Below are 21,518 nucleotides of genomic sequence, written 5' to 3' on the forward strand. Positions count from 1 at the left end.
CTGAGAAGCGGGTCCACCCTCCACAACTCCCAATCGTTTGTACGATAGGGAGCCGGTCCCCATTCTCCAAATTCGACAAAGAACCTATTATCAAAAGTGATAGGTTATAGGTCTTTTGTTTTTTTTTGTTGTTGGTTGACACTATTGTATGATGGTTAAAAAAAAAAAAAAAAAAAAAAATTTTGGGTTTTTTTTTTTCGAAGGGTTAAAAATTGAAATTTCTAGAAATAGTTAAAATTTAAAAGGTATTGTTAATTTTCAAACAATAATTAAATTTTACAGAATTAAAAAAAAAAAAAAAAATTTTTTTTTTAATAAATATAATAAATTAATAATTTTGATAAGTTTTGAAAAATTATATTCTTCACAAAATCCTAAAAATGATAATTTTAATAAAGTTTGAAAAATTATATTTTAGAATCTTACATATAATAATTTTAATAAAGTTTGAAAAATTATATTTTAGAATCTTACATATAATAATTTTAATAAAATTTGAAAAATTATATTTTAGAATCTTAGAAATAATAATCTTAATAAAATTTGCAAAATTATATTTTAGAATCTTAAAAATAGTAATTCTAATAAAATTTGAAAAATTATATTTTAGAATCTTAAAAATAGTAATTTTAATAAAATTTGAAAAATTATATTTTAATGAAATTTTGAAAAAAATTGTATTTTAAGGATAATTTTAAAAGATTTTTGAAAATTAGTAATTTTGATAAGTTTTGAAAAAATTGTATTTTTCACAAAATCCTAAAAATGATAATTTTAATAAAATTTGAAAAATTATATTTTAGAGTCTTAAAAATAGTAATTTTAATAAAATTTGCAAAATTATATTTTAAAATCTTACAAATAGTAATTTTAATAAAATTTTGAAAAATGATAATTTTAATGAAATTTTAAAAAAAATTGTATTTTAATGATAATTTTAATAAAATTTTGAAAATTAATAATTTTGATAAGTTTTGAAAAATTATATTTTTCACAAAATCCTAAAAATGATAATTTTAACAAAATTTCGAAAAATTATATTTTAGAATCTTAGAAATAATAATTTTAATAAAATTTGAAAAATTATATTTTAGAATCTTAAAAATAGTAATTTTAATAAAATTTGAAAAATTATATTTTAATGAAATTTTAAAAAAAAATTATATTTTAATGGTAATTTTAATAGATTTTTGAAAATTAATAATTTTGATAAGTTTTGAAAAATTATATTTTTCACAAAGTCTTAAAAATGATAATTTTAACAAAATTTCGAAAAATTATATTTTAGAATCTTAGAAATAATAATTTTAATAAAATTTGAAAAATTATATTTTAGAATCTTAAAAATAGTAATTTTAATAAAATTCGCAAAATTATATTTTAAAATCTTACAAATAGTAATTTTAATAAAATTTTGAAAAATGATAATTTTAATGAAATTTTGAAAAAAATTGTATTTTAAGGATAATTTTAATAGATTTTTGAAAATTAGTAATTTTGATAAGTTTTGAAAAAATTGTATTCTTCACAAAATCCTAAAAATGATAATTTTAATAAAATTTGAAAAATTATATTTTAGAGTCTTAAAAATAGTAATTTTAATAAAATTTGCAAAATTATATTTTAAAATCTTACAAATAGTAATTTTAATAAAATTTTGAAAAATGATAATTTTAATGAAATTTTAAAAAAATTGTATTTTAATGATAATTTTAATAAAATTTTGAAAATTAATAATTTTGATAAGTTTTGAAAAATTATATTTTTCACAAAATCCTAAAAATGATAATTTTAACAAAATTTCGAAAAATTATATTTTAGAATCTTAGAAATAATAATTTTAATAAAATTTGAAAAATTATATTTTAGAATCTTAAAAATAGTAATTTTAATAAAATTTGAAAAATTATATTTTAATGAAATTTTGAAAAAAAATTATATTTTAATGGTAATTTTAATAGATTTTTGAAAATTAATAATTTTGATAAGTTTTGAAAAATTATATTTTTCACAAAGTCTTAAAAATGATAATTTTAACAAAATTTCGAAAAATTATATTTTAGAATCTTAGAAATAATAATTTTAATAAAATTTGAAAAATTATATTTTAGAATCTTAGAAATAATAATTTTAATAAAATTTGAAAAATTATATTTTAGAATCTTAAAAATAGTAATTTTAATAAAATTCGCAAAATTATATTTTAAAATCTTACAAATAGTAATTTTAATAAAATTTTGAAAAATGATAATTTTAATGAAATTTTGAAAAAAATTGTATTTTAAGGATAATTTTAATAGATTTTTGAAAATTAGTAATTTTGATAAGTTTTGAAAAAATTGTATTCTTCACAAAATCCTAAAAATGATAATTTTAATAAAATTTGAAAAATTATATTTTAGAGTCTTAAAAATAGTAATTTTAATAAAATTTGCAAAATTATATTTTAAAATCTTACAAATAGTAATTTTAATAAAATTTTGAAAAATGATAATTTTAATGAAATTTTAAAAAAATTGTATTTTAATGATAATTTTAATAAAATTTTGAAAATTAATAATTTTGATAAGTTTTGAAAAATTATATTTTTCACAAAATCCTAAAAATGATAATTTTAACAAAATTTCGAAAAATTATATTTTAGAATCTTAGAAATAATAATTTTAATAAAATTTGAAAAATTATATTTTAGAATCTTAAAAATAGTAATTTTAATAAAATTTGCAAAATTATATTTTAAAATCTTACAAATAGTAATTTTAATAAAATTTTGAAAAATGATAATTTTAATGAAATTTTAAAAAAATTGTATTTTAATGATAATTTTAATAAAATTTTGAAAATTAATAATTTTGATAAGTTTTGAAAAATTATATTTTTCACAAAATCCTAAAAATGATAATTTTAACAAAATTTCGAAAAAATTATATTTTAGAATCTTAAAAATAGTAATTCTAATAAAATTTGAAAAATTATATTTTAGAATCTTAAAAATAGTAATTTTAATAAAATTTGAAAAATTATATTTTAGAATCTTAAAAATAGTAATTTTAATAAAATTTGAAAAATTATATTTTAGAATCTTAAAAAAAGTAATTTTAATAAAACTTGAAAAATTATATTTTAGAATCTTAAAAATAGTAATTTTAATAAAATTTGAAAAATTATATTTTAATGAAATTTTGAAAAAAAAATTATATTTTAATGGTAATTTTAATAGATTTTTGAAAATTAATAATTTTGATAAGTTTTGAAAAATTATATTTTTCACAAAATCCTAAAAATGATAATTTTAATAAAATTTGAAAAATTATATTTTAGAATCTTAGAAATAATAATTTTAATAAAATTTGAAAAATTATATTTTAGAATCTTAAAAATAGTAATTTTAATAAAATTCGCAAAATTATATTTTAAAATCTTACAAATAGTAATTTTAATAAAATTTTGAAAAATGATAATTTTAATGAAATTTTGAAAAAATTGTATTTTAAGGATAATTTTAAAAGATTTTTGAAAATTAGTAATTTTGATAAGTTTTGAAAAAATTGTATTTTCACAAAATCCTAAAAATGATAATTTTAATAAAATTTGAAAAATTATATTTTAGAGTCTTAAAAATAGTAATTTTAATAAAATTTGCAAAATTATATTTTAAAATCTTACAAATAGTAATTTTAATAAAATTTTGAAAATTAATAATTTTGATAAGTTTTGAAAAATTATATTTTTCACAAAATCCAAAAAAAATGATAATTTTAACAAAATTTCGAAAAATTATATTTTAGAATCTTAGAAATAATAATTTTAATAAAATTTGAAAAATTATATTTTAGAATCTTAAAAATAGTAATTTTAATAAAATTTGAAAAATTATATTTTAATGAAATTTTTAAAAAAAAAATTATATTTTAATGGTAATTTTAATAGATTTTTGAAAATTAATAATTTTGATAAGTTTTGAAAAATTATATTTTTCACAAAGTCTTAAAAATGATAATTTTAATAAAATTTGAAAAATTATATTTTAGAATCTTAGAAATAATAATTTTAATAAATTTTGAAAAATGATAATTTTAATGAAATTTTGAAAAAAAATTGTATTTTAATGATAATTTTAATAAAATTTTGAAAATTAATAAATTTTGATAAGTTTTGAAAAATTATATTTTTCACAAAATCCTAAAAATGATAATTTTAATAAAATTTGAAAAATTATATTTTAGAATCTTAGAAATAATAATTTTAATAAAATTTTGAAAAATGATAATTTTAATGAAATTTTGAAAAAAAAATTGTATTTTAATGGTAATTTTAATAGATTTTTGAAAATTAATAATTTTGATAAGTTTTGAAGAATTATATTTTTCACAAAATCCTAAAAATGATAATTTTAATAAAATTTTGAAAAGTTATTATTTTATATGGAATTCTGAAAATTTTATTATTTTGAAAAATAGGGTTTTGGAAATTTTATTGTTTGGAAGAATAGAATGTCGAGAAATAGTTATTTTAATAAAATTAAAACATATAACCGACTTACCCTCTCTCTCTGCTCAATTCGCCCATAAGCACCTTTAAGTGGATGGTCGCGTCAATCACCCTTAAAATTCTCCCTTCCTCTGCCAATGGGGCTCGCTCCTCGTCCTCCTGGATTTTCGCGGGCCGCATCCTCTTCACTTTGTCCAAAAGGGCTAACAAACCCTTACGGTATCCAGGACCACTTTCATTAACTTCACACATTTTTTTTTTTTCACTATTTTTTTTCCTCTTTCTTCACTTGAATTCACTCCCGACTCGCACGCGTCTGTTGTTGGGGAAAAGGGGAAGAAAAAAAAAAAACCACAAAGAAAAGGGAAAGAAAAAGAGAAGAAAACTTTAATGAACTGTAACGGGTTGTTGGGTAATTAAGAGCTGCCAGGAAACTGACTGCGGGGACCTGAGTCTGGACCGCGGAGACTGCTACACGTGCAGCTCCTTGGTCCTTATCAGTGCAACCTGATACTCCACATCCGATTCTCTGGCACCAACGTCCAGACAAAGAATCAGCATAAATAGTATATGAAAGAAATCTTATAATTCTCATTTCTTTTTTTTTTTTTCATGCGATCCATTAATATTATTATTTAATTATCATAAGCCCGATTTCGTTCTCATCGCTTATAGTTTTTGGGGACAAAAACGGGAACATTCACGGTGGTTTGTCACGGTGGTACCTAAAAATTTAATTTTTTTTTGTGTTGTGTTGAAATTTATTTCTCGTAAATTTTAATACAATACTTCGACAATAAAATTCAATCGTCAGCATAATGCGATGAGAACGGACTCGGGCCTTGTTCTTGGAATGTTATGTGTGCACATATTATTATTATAACTATTTAGAATAAAAATGTAAATCGCAAATGGATATATGTGCATGTACTCTAATATAATTTCAAATTTCTACGGGCATTTATAATTAAATATAACCTTAAAAGGTGAAAATCATTATATATATGAAATATAATCGACAATCTTTGAATTTAATGTTGCAAATGTTGCGAATGCGTTAACGAACATTGCGGCAACGCTCCGAATGCGTTGGACGTTGCGGCAATGTTCCCAAACAAAAATTGTAGAAGTTAGTAAATGGGAATGTTGCGAATGTGTTAGTGAACATTGCGGTAGCGTTCTAAGCGCATTAAACATTGCGGCAATGTTCTCCACTTAAAATTGAAGGAAGTAGCGAATGGTAATGTTGCGAATGTTGCGAGTGCGTTAACGAACATTGCGGCAGCACCCTGAATGCATTGGACGCTGCGGCAATGTTCATAATTTAAAATTTAACGGAATTATTGATTGCAAATGATAACAATGGATACCTTGTTTTGTAAGCCACGATATTATCACTTGCGGGTCTAAAATGAGTATGGATAAGTACAGGAGCCACATTAGAAATTGGACTTCTCGCGAAAAAAAAAAAGGGATATAATAATAATAATTCAAATAAATCTACGCGATGAGCTTTTCCTTGAACGTAATTCTTCAGCTTCCATCCTTTCTTACTCTACCCCCCCATTCTTTTTTTTTAACGTATCCTGGGCCTAACAATCCTACATGCTCATGACAATACAACATCAAAGTTGTAATTGTTGCAAAAAAAAAAAGGAAGGGTAAAAATACCAAAAATCAAATCATTTTCCAACAAGGAAAATTCATAAAATAAATCCAAAAGACAACAAGTCTTTTCAATAATAATTATGCTTGATTTTATCAAGTGCATATTATTATATTTGGCTATACCATTAAAAGAAAATAAAAACTCAGCATTATTGGCATGGTAACAGGCCCAGAGCTCACGCCTTGTTCACGTGTTAAAAACCCTTAGTCCACAAAATTTTCCCACCTGAAGTCTCTAAACGTTCATATAAAAGTGCATCGCGGAAGTCAATTAATCGCAGTACAACTCTCATTCGCGAGTCAGCTCTGAAATTTTTCAGAGGCATAAAAACGATTTTTGAGACGCCGGGACTAAGCCCGTCCGTGAGTCGGTTTTTCAATTTTTGCAATCCACTACATAGATAGTGATTAAAATTGAACGGACGAAAATTTAAAGTGAATACTTCACGCCGACGAAGTCCAACGGAAGTCGCGTTTAATAAAAATCCAATAATTTGAATAAAATTAAATTATTGAATTTTTGTCTTTTGACCGGCCAGTCCGCACGTGTGGTGCCTGCGCTGTTTAAATTCGATGGACCCGTGAGTGCATTTTCGTGCGCTACCCATTGACATTTTCGCGCTTTCATAAGTGTGCATATTTTTCCGCCCGTCGGATAGCAGCTCGACGCCTCGCCCTCGTTAGCTTGCGACGGTAGAATAAGCAGTATCGTAAGTCTTTTAAAACATGTATCGTTCCTTCCTCTTATCTTACTGTATTATTTCTATATTTTAAAATCAAAGATTTCTTTTTATAATAAATGTATAAAAGGGTCTTAATTGTTTCATTGTGTTTATTCCCTAAAATTCAATTTTTCAAATAACGTAACTTGGCAGTTTTCTTCTAAAAAAGGATACACGATCCCATAAAATTAAACGAAATTTTTAATTTCGGCAGCTTGGTGCCTCCAGGACATATAAAAATAATAATCTTTATAATTAATATTTTTCGGTTCGTAACAATACAAAACTTAATTTTATTCGTATTTTTCAAAGAAACTGAAATTTTAAATTTAATTAGAAAAAAAATTTTAATAAATTTTCTGATGAACAAAAAATTTCCAATCCGAGGCTTGTAATATTTTGATTCAAATTTGGATTTTTATTAAATATTATTAAATACTAGCAAAATTAAACGCGCGCAAACACGCCAAATAGAGTATTTAATTGTTTGTTATAAAGAAATTAAAGATTAATATTTTTAATAATAATTTAATTTATTAGAATATTATTACATATTAAATGATAATAATGAAAATTATATGTTTACAGGCCTCGGATTATACGACTTTTTCCGACTTTTTTCAAAAATACGACTTTTATCGACTTATTTTAATAAAATGCGACAATTTTTTTTAAATATGAAAAAAAATGTAAATAAAATACAATTTTTTAGTATAAAATGTAGATCTTCTTCAGATCTTCTTCAATTCAATTATTTAACAAATTTTGAACTAAAATGATTCTTCACTAAATTAATTATTTTTAATCATTTTAATGAAATACATCACAAATTCAATTATATCAAAATTATTTTTCAATTAAAATTTTTATGAAATTTAACAATTGTTTATAATTTTAAAAAAATATCACAATAAAATTGAATTATTTTTTTAAAATTTCAATTCAAAATATACTAAAATTCCATTATTACCCAAAATTTTAATTCGAAATCAATTAAAAATCCAATAATTATCCAAAATTTTCAATTTAAAATTTAATTATTTACCAAGTTTTCAATTTAAAATGAAATAAAATTCAATTATTTTCTAAAATTTCTATTCAAAATTAATTATCCAAATTTTCAATCAAAAATGAACTTCAATTAAATTATTATCAAAAATTACAATTAAAATTCATTTATTCCCAAAATTTTCAATTCAAAATGAACTTAAATTCAATTATTTTTAAAATTTTTAATTTAAAATCAATAAAAATTTAAATATTTTTTCAAATTTAAATTGAAATTCAATTATTTTCAAAATTTGCAATTCAAAATCAACTAAAATTCAATTATTTACCAAATTTTCAATTCAAAATCTACTAAAATTCAATAATTTTCGAAAATGTCAATTAAAATTCAACTAAAATTCAATTATTTTCCAAATTTTCAATTCAATAATTTTTGAAAATTTCAATTCAAAATCAACTAAAATTCAATTATTTTCCAAAATTTAAACTGAAATTCAATTATTTTTAAAATTTTTAATTTAAAATCAATAAAAATTCAATTATTTTTTCAAATTTAAATTGAAATTCAATTATTTTCAAAATCAACTAAAATTCAATTATTTACCAAATTTTCAATTCAAAATCTACTAAAATTCAATAATTTTCGAAAATGTCAATTCAAAATCAACTAAAATTCAATTATTTTCCAAATTTTCAATTCAATAATTTTCGAAAATTTCAATTCAAAATCAACTAAAATTCAATTATTTTCCAAAATTTAAACTGAAATTCAATTATTTTCCAAATTTTCAATTCAAAATTAACTAATATTCAATTATTTTCCAAAATTTGAATTCAAAATTAATTCAATTTTCAATAATTTGAATTTAAAAGCATCTAAAGTTTAATTATTTCTAAAATTTTCCATCGAAATTTATTTTTTTTCAAATTTAATAATTTCAATTATAACTCTAAGGAAATTCAATTATTTTTAACTATTTTAATAATATTCTTTGAAAATTCAACTATCTGAAACCACTTTTCAATTAAAAATGATTTTCAAATTATTGTATTTTGTTCAGTTATTTAAAATAAAATGCTTATTAACTAATTAAATTTAATTAAAATAAAAAAATCAACTTTTTTTGGAATGTAAATCGACTAAAACGACTTTTTTTTGCTCCTTAAATTCGAACAAAAAAAAAAAAAAATTCAATTTATTCCTATTTGAATCTGTTCAAATTTGAAAAAATTTAAATTTCAACTTTCAATTTTTATTGATAAACAAAAATTTTACTTTTTTTTTTCTTCAAAAATAATATAATTGTGATAAAAAAAAATTGATATTATAATTTACAGTCTTTTGCAATGCAATCGTACATTCAACAACAACAATATCAGTATCAACAACAGCAACAAATTATACGAAATATGCAAAGACAACAACAATTAAAACAACAACAGCAAGTATCGAAGATGACATCCTCCAGCAGAACTCCTGCAAGACACGCTGTAATTGATGTAAGTTTCTTTTTTTATTTAATCTTACAATTTTATTTTTATTGAAAATGTCTCATTTTATTAAAAAAAAAAGAAAAAAAGAAAAATGTATAAAAAAAACCTTAATAAAATTTAAGGTATTGGTTCTATGAAAAAAAATTAAATAAACTTTTTAAATAATAATCTGAGGACAATTTGTCCTCACATTAAACTTATAAGAATTTATGAATTAAAAATTATCGAATTTCTAATTTTAGAGAATTTTATAAAGTAGATTTTATATTCAATTAAATTTTCATACAATTTTTATTTATCTGAATTTTTTTGTAACTGAATTTTTATTTAGCCGATTTTTTACGTAGTAGACACTCTAGTTAATCGAATTTTCATTTAACAAATATCTTCTTTAATCGAATTATAACTTATTCAAATATTTACGCAAAAATATTTTTATTTCACTGAATTGAACGGAATTTTTTATGTAACATAACTATTATTTTGATTCACAAAAAAACCGAATTTTCATGAAAGAGAATTTTTATTCTAACAATCAATAAAAAAAATTCCACTTTTTTTTAATTTGAATCTATTCAAATTTTAATTTAATTTAAATTTTAATCGATTCAAATTTCAATTAATTTTAAATTTTAATGTTAATTTCAAATGCACCTAACTTTCAATTAATTCTAATTTTTATTAGTAAAAATAAATTTATTAAATGAAATTTTAGTCAAATGCAAAATTTAATCGATAAAATATTAAAATTAACGAAATTTCAATCAATATCAAAAAACTAATTGATTTGAATATTCAAATTATTTGAATTTTTATTTGTCCAAATTTTAATTGATTTGAGTTTTTAATTTTTCGAATTTTTATTGATTTAAATTTTAATTGATTTAAGTTTCAAATTAACCAGATTTTAATTAATTTAAATTTTAAAAATTTGTGACAAAATTTTCTGTTTTATTTTTTTATTTGGTCATTTGCAATTTCGGACAAATAAAAATTTGGCGTTTCAAAAATTCTATCAAATGAAAATGAAGTTAAATGTGAATTAAAAGTTTTAGAATTTAAAAATTCGAATCACTTAAAAAGTGAAAATTCTGTTAAATAAGAATTCTGCTAAATTAGAATTTTTTTTTTTTAAATAAAAAGTAAGTTAAAGAGAAATTTGGTTAATAAAAAAATTAAATTAAATAAATATTGCCTTCGCCTTAAAAATTAAAAATATCTTTTTAACTTCAACATTTTTTTTAACTAATCGTTTATATGAAAAAATCATAAAAAAACACATTTTTCCACTTTCAGGGAAGCGTATTTTTTTTTTTTCTTTAATTATTAACGATTTCTTTTTGTTTGTTTCAGATATCGTCCCCAAACGGTCAAGAAGAATAAAAAAAAAAGAAAAATATCGTTAATATAGTTTGTTCGTATTAATTATGTCAAGTGATAATCTTTTCGTTTTTCGTTTGTTCTGTTCTTTTTTTTTTTTAGATTTTTAGATTAAAAAAAAAAATTTTTATTTATTTTTGGTATTTTGAAATAATAATCATATCTCCATGTTTATGTATAGTTTTTAAGTGTAGAGAAAATAATGGAGATATAATACTTGTTTTGATTGACAAGATTTTTGTTATGATAGAAAAATTTCAATACACAAACTTTTCAAGGTAATATAACAATACTTTTTTTTTTTTTTTTTATTACATTTTGTTCACTGATTTTTATTTTAAGGAAACTATATATTATCACCTCTCATCTTCTCAAAAAAAAAAAAAAACAAACAATAATTATATTAAACATTTAATAATAATTGTTCGCTAAGCAATAGAAATAGAACTTTTTTTTCTATACAAAAATTTGGTTTTTTTATTTAAAAAAATTTTTTTTTAACATTTCAAACATAATACAGTTAACTCTCATCCTAAAGATAAATTTTCATAAAGATAAAAAAAAAATATCGCAACATAAAACAAAAAATTCGATGAACATTTTTCTATAACGAAAAGAAATTATCTCTCGTCGTACTTATTAAATGAAAATAAATTTTTGCTCTTTGTGATAAAAACGCTATTTAAATTTTTAGAACTTAATTCTTATAAGACCTATGAAAATAAAAAAAAATTATATATATATATTAAGGTTTGAATGTTTCTTTTTCAAATGTTAATTTAAAACTTCAAATATGTATTTATCGCACAAAAGTGACTTTGATTTTCAATAATAATTTTCATCGCTTTTTTCATATACTCTCAACATTTTTTTTTTTTTTTTTTTAATGACATTCCTCTTCTTATTTTTAGTGTAGAAAAATATTAGTTTTTTATTTTTGGTATAAGAAAAAAAAAATTTCAATAACAAAGACAATTTATTGAAAAAAAAACCTTACAAAAATTTGTTTTTAATTTATGAGAACGTAAATAATTTTTATTTACATACAAAAAAACATACATTAATTTAAGATTTAAAAAAATAGTACAAAGTAAATTGAATTCTACTGATATATATATATATATATATATATATATATATAAAACATTGAGTAAAAAAAAGTCTTATGTAATTTTAATTTATTTAAAAATTAAATAATAAATTAAAATATTAAGCACAAACATACAAATAAAACATTTTTATTTTAAAGCGTGAAAAATTTACTCGCTTGATGAACAATCAGTAGAATTTTGACATAATAAACATTTTTTTTTTTTTTTTAATATGGCACTGTTTGAGTTTTTTAATTCTCTCTATTTTTAACAAAAAATTTAAAATATATATATATATATTTTTTTTTTTTTTACAATCGAAAGCCCTTAATTTTGTTATTTGTATACTAAGAACAATGATTATATTCTAAAAAAAAAAAATATTCAATTAAGAAATTTATGAAAAAAAAAATACTTTTGAATAAAAAATTATATTTGTTTGTTTTTTTTTTTTTTTAGAAAAGAACATAAAGAAATTGAAAAGCAATGAAAAAATTAAGAAAAGGGATAATTTTTCACTGATTAATAAATAGAAAGAGAATGACGAATAATATTGAAATTTTTTGTATCAAATTTGGAAATTAAAAAATAAAAATTGAAAACGATAAATAATTTTTTTCTTTCGAATAAATTTAATCCGACGACAATTCCATGAAGATTGGATTTTGCGTTGATTTTGGTAGACTTATTGAATTTTCCACAAGGTTTGTATTAATCCAAAGACATTGAGAATAAATTCTCGATTTTGAATTCATAAATTAATGATTTCAAGCTGACAGGTAGAAATTGCTATTTATCTGAAACCAAAGATTTTAATATTAATATTTTATATTTAATATTTAATAATATTTCATTATAAATATAACAATACCCGTGTGGAAAAAGCCACGATCTTGCCCTCAAGAGTTCGGGGCCCCCGGCGGGGGCCCATGAGGGCTGATCCATATGGCGAATGGATCGCCCTTATGATCGATTAGCAAAATTTTCTAAGTCCAAAAATCAAATATTTTTTTATCAACAAAAAATGAATGTTTCCAATGATTCAAAACAACGAAAAACGCGTTTTTAATAAAAATATATTTACACTTTTTTGAAAATTCGCCTGAGATGATTCATGATAATAATCATAAAGCATATAATTAATTATATTTTATAAATTGCATTTGATTGGAAAATATAATTTAATATCTTAACTTTAACTAAATGATGTTAAGCACTTTTCTTTGTTAGGTATTTTTGAAGTTTAAATAGCATCAAGAAGTTAGCATTCGTTTTGAAGTAGCGTGCGTAGCGTAGTTGGTAAAGCGTTAGACTCATAGTCCGTAGGTCGTAGGTTCGATTCCCCCCATGCGTTAGATTTATTTATTTCTCAGGTTTGCGTTTAATCATTAATTCTATGTATGAATTAATTGAAAAATGAAAATATCCGTTAATAGTATGCATAAATTACATATTTTTTAATTTTTTAATTAATTAATTTATTATTACTTTTAATTATATCCGACAGTTAATTAATTAGAACGTTAATTAATAAATTCAATTTGAGTAAGAATTTAATTTAAAATTGAATAATTATTAAATAAATATGTTATTTATTCATAACTTAAGCTTATTTATTATTAATTAACTTTTATTATTAATATTATTGATTAAAAAACATTATGGCAAACTTGAGTGCAAGATGAGGGCAAACGTGAGGGCCCATAAGGGCGCCCGTAGGGGCACCCTCATGGATCGCCCATGCGGGCGCCCTCATCGATGAGCATGTCGTTTCCATGAGGGGCCCCTATGGATCATCCATATGCGGCCCTCATGGCATGAGGGCGATCCATAAGGGCCCCCGCTGGGGGCCCACATCACTTTTCCACACGGGTAGTAATTTTTTGTTTATTATTTAAAAATAAAAAAATTAATTTGTCAAGAAAAAAAAATATATATATATTTGTTTTAATAAATCAAATATAAAATTTCATAAATTCAATAAAATAAAATCAAATTTAAAAAAAGAAGTTGCTTAGAATTAATTAAAATTATTTTACCAAACATTTTTTTATTTGTATTTTTATTTTTATGATTCAATGCTTTTAATATTCATTTGAAACAAATAAAAAATATCTTTGATAAATTGTTTATTTTCAATAATATAAATTAAAATATTTTAAATTTTGTTATTATTTTTGTATTCTGGATTTTGTTAATTTTTGGTGTTTTTAAATAAATTAGCCTGAGGAGGATGATAAACCACACTATCGTAACGTCGCAACTTTAAAAAATTACATAAACTTGTTTTATGTTTCTTACATGTTTCTTATATTTTCTGTAAACAAAACACTAAAAAAAATTCGTGACATCTTTTTAAAGAAAATAAAATAAAAAAACGTTAGTTTCTGTATTGTTATCTTTTTTACTCTGATGTCAAGAAATCATTGGTTAATTTTAATTTAAAAAAAAAAGAAAAATTAAGTCATAGAGACTATAAAATATAAATATATAATAAAATAAATGTTTTATCATCTAGTTCAAATTTTTTATCATAAGATTTTTCTCTTTCATAAGGAAAATTAATATTTTCTATTTATAAATTATTAAAAAAGCATTGCAAATCATGAATATAATAGAATTATAATAATATAATAGTATAATAGATAATATAATAAAAGGATATCTAACAACTGATAGGAAAAAAATTCCCTGACCTGAATTACACTAAAAAATTTTTATTTTGATCAAATAAAATTTATTTTGATACAATTAAATCATTTACCTGTCTATTATCTACTAATTTCATATGTATTTCGACCAAATAAATAATGTTCGTAAAAAATAAAATATTTAAGTGAAATAAATAAACTAATTGGGGACGTATAAATATTCTCAACATTTAATTTAAAAGAATTTTTACGGCGTCAAATCTTAAATTAACAAATTTTTATTTAGTAAAATTATATAAAGCAAATTTTCTAGTACATCGAATTTCAAATTAATAAAATTTCAATTTAACGGAATTTATGTCAAGAAAAATTGCTTAAAGAAATATTTTTTTAATAGAATTGTTATTTTAGAATTTCTATTTAACAAAATTCCTTAATTAACAAAGTTTTTATTAAAGAAAATTTTAATGCGAACTAATTCTTATTTAACAGAATTCTCATTTAAGAAAAATTCTACTTAGTTCTTTTTTTTGTCAATTTTTATAGACATAAATTTGGTTAAATTGAAATTATATTAATTTAAAATTTTTAAAAAGTATTAGAAAAAATGCTTTATAAGAGTTCTGCTAAATAGAAATTCTTTGAAATCAAATTTTAGTTAAATGTAAATTAAAATTTTTGCATAATATAAAATTCACTTTATACAATTTTGCTAAAAAGGAATTCGATAATTTAATATTCAACGGCGTAAAAATTTTTATAAATTAAATGTGGGTATTAGAATTGAAAAATAAATTATTCGTATTAATGAATAATTTACTTTATTTCAAGTTGAATCGATAAAATAAAATTGTATCAAATAATTTTTATTTATATTTTAAAAAAGCAAATATTTCACTTAAAAAAATGAATTAATTCTTATCCAATTAATTTAAGATAATATTTTTTAAAAAAATTTAAATATTTGAATTTTTTTGAAGGATTATAAATGAAAGATGATAAATTTATAGATAAAAGTTAGATTTAAAGGAGAGATTTTCCCAGTATAGTAATTAATTTTTTTTACTGTTATTTTCAATGTTTTATAAAAATTTGAATTACATACATCTAATAAATATAAACGTCTTTTAAAATTAATTTTTCACAAAACGAAAATTACTTCTAAACTAATTTTTTTCTTGAAAAATACCAAAAAAATTTTTATTTTATCAAACCGAAAACCGTCTTGTAAAATATACAAAACTTAATTTTATTCGTATTTTTCAAAGAAACTGAAATTTTAAATTTAATTAGAAAAAAAATTTTAATAAATTTTCTGATGAACAAAAAATTTCCAATCCGAGGCTTGTAATATTTTGATTCAAATTTGGATTTTTATTAAATATTATTAAATACTAGCAAAATTAAACGCGCGCAAACACGCCAAATAGAGTATTTAATTGTTTGTTATAAAGAAATTAAAGATTAATATTTTTAATAATAATTTAATTTATTAGAATATTATTACATATTAAATGATAATAATGAAAATTATATGTTTACAGGCCTCGGATTATACGACTTTTTCCGACTTTTTTCAAAAATACGACTTTTATCGACTTATTTTAATAAAATGCGACAATTTTTTTTAAATATGAAAAAAAATGTAAATAAAATACAATTTTTTAGTATAAAATGTAGATCTTCTTCAGATCTTCTTCAATTCAATTATTTAACAAATTTTGAACTAAAATGATTCTTCACTAAATTAATTATTTTTAATCATTTTAATGAAATACATCACAAATTCAATTATATCAAAATTATTTTTCAATTAAAATTTTTATGAAATTTAACAATTGTTTATAATTTTAAAAAAATATCACAATAAAATTGAATTATTTTTTTAAAATTTCAATTCAAAATATACTAAAATTCCATTATTACCCAAAATTTTAATTCGAAATCAATTAAAAATCCAATAATTATCCAAAATTTTCAATTTAAAATTTAATTATTTACCAAGTTTTCAATTTAAAATGAAATAAAATTCAATTATTTTCTAAAATTTCTATTCAAAATTAATTATCCAAATTTTCAATCAAAAATGAACTTCAATTAAATTATTATCAAAAATTACAATTAAAATTCATTTATTCCCAAAATTTTCAATTCAAAATGAACTTAAATTCAATTATTTTTAAAATTTTTAATTTAAAATCAATAAAAATTTAAATATTTTTTCAAATTTAAATTGAAATTCAATTATTTTCAAAATTTGCAATTCAAAATCAACTAAAATTCAATTATTTACCAAATTTTCAATTCAAAATCTACTAAAATTCAATAATTTTCGAAAATGTCAATTAAAATTCAACTAAAATTCAATTATTTTCCAAATTTTCAATTCAATAATTTTTGAAAATTTCAATTCAAAATCAACTAAAATTCAATTATTTTCCAAAATTTAAACTGAAATTCAATTATTTTTAAAATTTTTAATTTAAAATCAATAAAAATTCAATTATTTTTTCAAATTTAAATTGAAATTCAATTATTTTCAAAATCAACTAAAATTCAATTATTTACCAAATTTTCAATTCAAAATCTACTAAAATTCAATAATTTTCGAAAATGTCAATTCAAAATCAACTAAAATTCAATTTTTTTCCAAATTTTCAATTCAATAATTTTCGAAAATTTCAATTCAAAATCAACTAAAATTCAATTATTTTCCAAAATTTAAACTGAAATTCAATTATTTTCCAAATTTTCAATTCAAAATTAACTAATATTCAATTATTTTCCAAAATTTGAATTCAAAATTAATTGAATTTTCAATAATTTGAATTTAAAAGCATCTAAAGTTTAATTATTTCTAAAATTTTCCATCGAAATTTATTTTTTTTCAAATTTAATAATTTCAATTATAACTCTAAGGAAATTCAATTATTTTTAACTATTTTAATAATATTCTTTGAAAATTCAACTATCTGAAACCACTTTTCAATTAAAAATGATTTTCAAATTATTGTATTTTGTCCGCATTTTCTAATAAATTTTTAGTGAAATCATCTAAAATTTTAATTACAAAACAGTTAAAGTTTCAATTAATTTCAAAAATCTCAATTTTAAATCTTTGAAAATTCAATTAAATTTAAAAAATATTTTCCAAAAATTGTTTGATAAATTATTTTTAGTTCTGTAAAATTTAATAATTGTTTGAAAATTAACAATATCTTTTGAAATTTAATTATTTCTAAAAATTTCAACTTTAACCCTTCGAAAAGGATTATTATTTAAAAAAAAAAAATTTTATTTAAAAATCTAAAATATTTTTGTTAAAATAAAAAACAAATCCACTTTTTTGGAATATAAATCGACTGAAACGACTTTTTGTGTCTTTAAGTTGATTCGAGGCCTGTGTTTTTATAATTAATATTTAATAGGTATTCGTTGGCCCCTGGTACCTTAAAAATTAATTTTTAAAAATAAATTTTTTTCAAATTACTATCTTGTACGAAATTTCCTGGCGCATCTTTTTTCTCATCATAAATTTTTTGTATTTGTGTGGGGCCGTCCATAAACCACGTAGCCCAATTTTTGGCACTTTTTGACCCCCCCTCCCCCCATGTAGACCAACGTAGACTTTCGCTCTAACCCCCCCCCCTCCACTGGTAGAACGTAGTTTTTTTTTACTTATTTAAAAATGTATTTCTTTTGTATAGATAACAATTTCCAATAAAGAGAATTGAATTTAAGAACACATAAGGAATTTTAATTTTAATTTTTTATACTAATAATAATAAATAATAATAAAATAATAATAAATAAATAATAATAATAATAAATAATTTATACTAATGATTTTTTCAATAAATTAAATTCTCTTAAATATGCTTTTACACACTTTTTAATTCCTGAAGGGATTTAAATTTTATTTAACAAAAATTTCATCTGTAAGAATATTACACCTGTTTTTTAATAAGAAAAAATTACTTTTAATGAAAATTTTACGTTATATAATTTTCAAATTATATAGTATAGTATAATTAATTAATAATATTAACATTACATAACTTTTAATGTCTATTAAAAATTAATTCTAATAAAAATAAGTTTTTCTGAAACATTCTTACCAGTGAAATATGTTTGTTAAAATGAAATAATAATGTATTTACCATTTTTTTTTTGGCAGCAAAATCGACAAAGTGAAATTTATTCTAATAATTATGATAAATAAAAATATAGCTAATTAAAAATTTCAATGAATGAAAATTTAGTAAATTGTAGAATTCTTAATTAATAAAAATTTGTTTACAATATTGTTTGCATTAATTTCTTTTGATTAAGTAATATTTCTAAAAGCAGGTAATTTCGAAACACTAAAAATGCAATTTTATAATTTTCATGGCATATTATTCGTGAGACCCAATTATTTTTCTTATTTTCATCAAGTTTATAATAATCATTTTAAAATAATTTATACATATTTAATTTTACAAAAATTCTACTTTATATTCATATATCGCTCAATTCGACATTGGAATTACCCGCGCAATTTAAAAAATATCAAAATAAATTACTTAATAAATACAACTACGTAGTCATGGCTCGAACCCCTCCCCTCCCCCACGTAGTTTACCGTAGAATTTCACTGTACTTCAGCTTCGGGAATTGAATTTTCGAATTTGGAATTTTAAAGAAACTTATTCCGAAATTTGGAAACACAATTATACAACTTTGGCAAAAATGAGAAAAAGAATTGTCAAAATTTGACACGTCATAAGATTACTATTCAAAAAAAAACAAATTATTATATAATAATTTTTATTAAATATATATAAATATTTATTAAATAATATTCGAGTTTCAGCATAAAATAGGGAAAACCTATTCATAAAAAAGGAGAGAATTTTTTTAAAAAAAGAGGAAAAATAGGGGAAACACTTTGAAGCCCAGAAATAATTAAATTTCAGAAAATATTTTATCAAAAATTTTAAAAATAATTAAATTTTAAAAGGTTTTTTTTAAATAAAATTTTGTAGAAATAATTCGAAGTTCGAAAAATTAAAAATTTTTGAACATTTTAATTGATGAAGATTTTTTTTTTATTCCTAAGAATAATTAAATTTTACAAAAATTTTTTATTTAAAAAATATTTTTAATAATTTTTTGAATAACTTGATAGAAATTATTGGTTTAAAAAAATTATTATTATTAAATTATTAAGTTGAGATTTTTTTTTTTTGTAAATAATTGTTATAGCTGATTTTGAATTGAAATTTTCGGTAATTTTATTTGTTGAAAATTATTTTTTTTTTTTTTTTTTTTTAGAAATTTCATTTATTGAATTTTTAGAAATATTTAATTAAAATAATATTTTTAGATAATTGAAGTTTTGATGAATTTTATTAAAATTTGAAAATAATTAATTTAATGAAAAATTTTAGTTAAAAATTTGTTTTCGTTTTCAAATTTTAATAGAGATACTGAAGAAAAAAACTTACCAATAACAATAATGGAAGTAGAGAGATTTTTCTTTGTTTTCAACTGATTTCCCAGTAATTTTTCATCAAGTATTTCTAACATTACGTAAGATGACATTTTTAGTTTCTCATGTGGTGATATTAATTTTTTCTCATCAATGTCGTTTAAATTCTTCCTCGACACTTCATTCAAAGTATCTTCAATTGTTGTTTCCTTTGTTTCTTCAAGTAAAGATAATTTATTTTCCAATTCATTTGATACCAATTTTTCCCTTAAAGCATTTTCTTTAATTTTCTCAATTTTATTTTCACTTTCACCCTCTGTATTTGCTAATATTATCTCATTTTCCGAATTGTCGTTAAACTCAATTAAATCTGTTTTCGCCTTTTCTTTAATTTCAGAATTTGAAAGAAATTCTCCAATTTTTCTTAATTTTGATTCACTCATGGAATTTATTTCTTCATCATTATCTGAATCAGATGGAAATTTTAATTTCATTTTTGGTGAATTATTTTCCTCCAATTCTTGAATATCAGAATCACTGTTTCTTTCATCATCCGAAATATCAATAACTGAATTAATAATATTCAATGATTTTTTTATTGTTTTAAATGCTGATGAAAAGTTTTTTAATTTCAATGACATTGATTTTTCATTCAATTTTTGAAATTGATTTTTTTGTTTCTTCATATTTTTTCTTTGTGAAAAATTGTTGTTTTGCGATAATATCTCATCGCTTTCAGTGTCGGAAGAGATTATATTTTTTTTGTATCTATTGTTTCTATGATCAATTTTTTCCGATTCCATAACAATTTTTTTATTTGTCTCATTTTCATTGATAATATTGTCCTTTTCTTTGTGGTTTTTAATTTTTTTCATAACTTTCAAAGAGGGACTACAATTTCTTGACCATGATTGATAGGTTTTATCGATTTTTTGTGAATTTTCATGAATTTTCATTTCAATTTCTTTGAGAATATTTTGTAAATGTTTTGTTATATCGAGAGCATCATTTTGACTCAAATAATTTGCATTAAGACATTTTTCTTCGCATAAATCAATTTTTGGGAATATATTCATAAATGATTTTTTTACATTTCGACAATGTATTGAAAATTTTTCTTTAAAATTTGACATTGATTTTTGTTGCATTTCATAATTTTCCTCATTATAATCAATGTCAATTTTCACTGATGGAATTTCAATATTTTCATTTAACGAAGTAAAAAGTTTTCGCTTATTTTTATTATTATTATTATTATTCTCCGTGATTTTTGTTTCATTTTTTAAAAAATCCAAATCTTCGGAGAATGATGAAGTGGGAGAAGTTTGATTTTTCTTTGGAGTTTCGTTATTTAGATTTTTTTTATATTGTAAAAGAGGAAAATTATCATTACAACTGTCTTCACTAGAGTCATCATCGCATAAATTTTTTAATAATTTAATAATTTAATATTAATATTATATATATTAATATATAATTCGAAGTGAACTTATAAAAGACAAAATGTAGAGCGCTGAAAGAAAAAGCATACATCAGCAAC

General features: G+C 20.0%; 2 protein-coding genes across 3 annotated transcripts; one reads left to right on the forward strand and one right to left on the reverse strand.

Annotated features, from left to right (window-relative positions):
* The first annotated feature begins 4,460 nt into the window (after positions 1-4,460).
* On the forward strand, positions 4,461-11,053 carry LOC127291223 (probable serine/threonine-protein kinase dyrk1). Its single transcript, XM_051320203.1, has 3 exons — positions 4,461-6,869; positions 9,228-9,389; positions 10,737-11,053. Exons 2-3 carry the CDS (start codon positions 9,237-9,239, stop codon positions 10,764-10,766), a joined length of 183 nt encoding a protein of 60 aa, XP_051176160.1. The 5' UTR covers positions 4,461-6,869; positions 9,228-9,236; the 3' UTR covers positions 10,767-11,053.
* Positions 11,054-12,169: 1,116 nt separating this feature from the next.
* On the reverse strand, positions 12,170-21,482 carry LOC127291219 (probable DNA double-strand break repair Rad50 ATPase). Of its 2 annotated transcripts, none has more exons than XR_007844559.1 (2): positions 13,894-14,216; positions 12,170-12,651 (listed from the first exon to the last, which is right to left on the reverse strand). XR_007844559.1 is itself a non-coding variant. In XM_051320197.1 (2 exons), the coding sequence occupies exons 1-2, from the start codon at positions 21,124-21,126 to the stop codon at positions 12,644-12,646; spliced, it is 1,140 nt and encodes a 379-aa protein (XP_051176154.1). In that variant the 5' UTR covers positions 21,127-21,482; the 3' UTR covers positions 12,170-12,643. The 2 variants fall into 2 exon arrangements, 1 of the variants encoding a protein (XP_051176154.1); XM_051320197.1 differs by lacking the exon at positions 13,894-14,216 and adding an exon at positions 19,995-21,482.
* Between the last annotated feature and the right edge of the window lie 36 nt (positions 21,483-21,518).

The sequence above is a fragment of the Leptopilina boulardi genome, unplaced genomic scaffold (genome assembly GCF_019393585.1).
Source record: "Leptopilina boulardi isolate dan_hultmark-lab unplaced genomic scaffold, ZJU_Lbou_2.1 LbouV2_128, whole genome shotgun sequence".
Classification (NCBI taxonomy): Eukaryota; Metazoa; Arthropoda; class Insecta; order Hymenoptera; family Figitidae; genus Leptopilina; species Leptopilina boulardi.

What these genes read in the sequence shown, in the direction of transcription:
- LOC127291219 (XM_051320197.1), bottom strand. Translation starts at nt 21,126, where the DNA reads ATGCAACAAAAATCAATGTCAAATTTTAAAGAAAAATTTTCAATACAT.
- LOC127291223 (XM_051320203.1), top strand. Translation starts at nt 9,237, where the DNA reads ATGCAATCGTACATTCAACAACAACAATATCAGTATCAACAACAGCAA. An exon ending in CAAGACACGCTGTAATTGAT is followed by an intron (nt 9,390 to 10,736) that starts GTAAGTTTCTTT and finishes TGTTTGTTTCAG; the next exon opens with ATATCGTCCCCAAACGGTCA.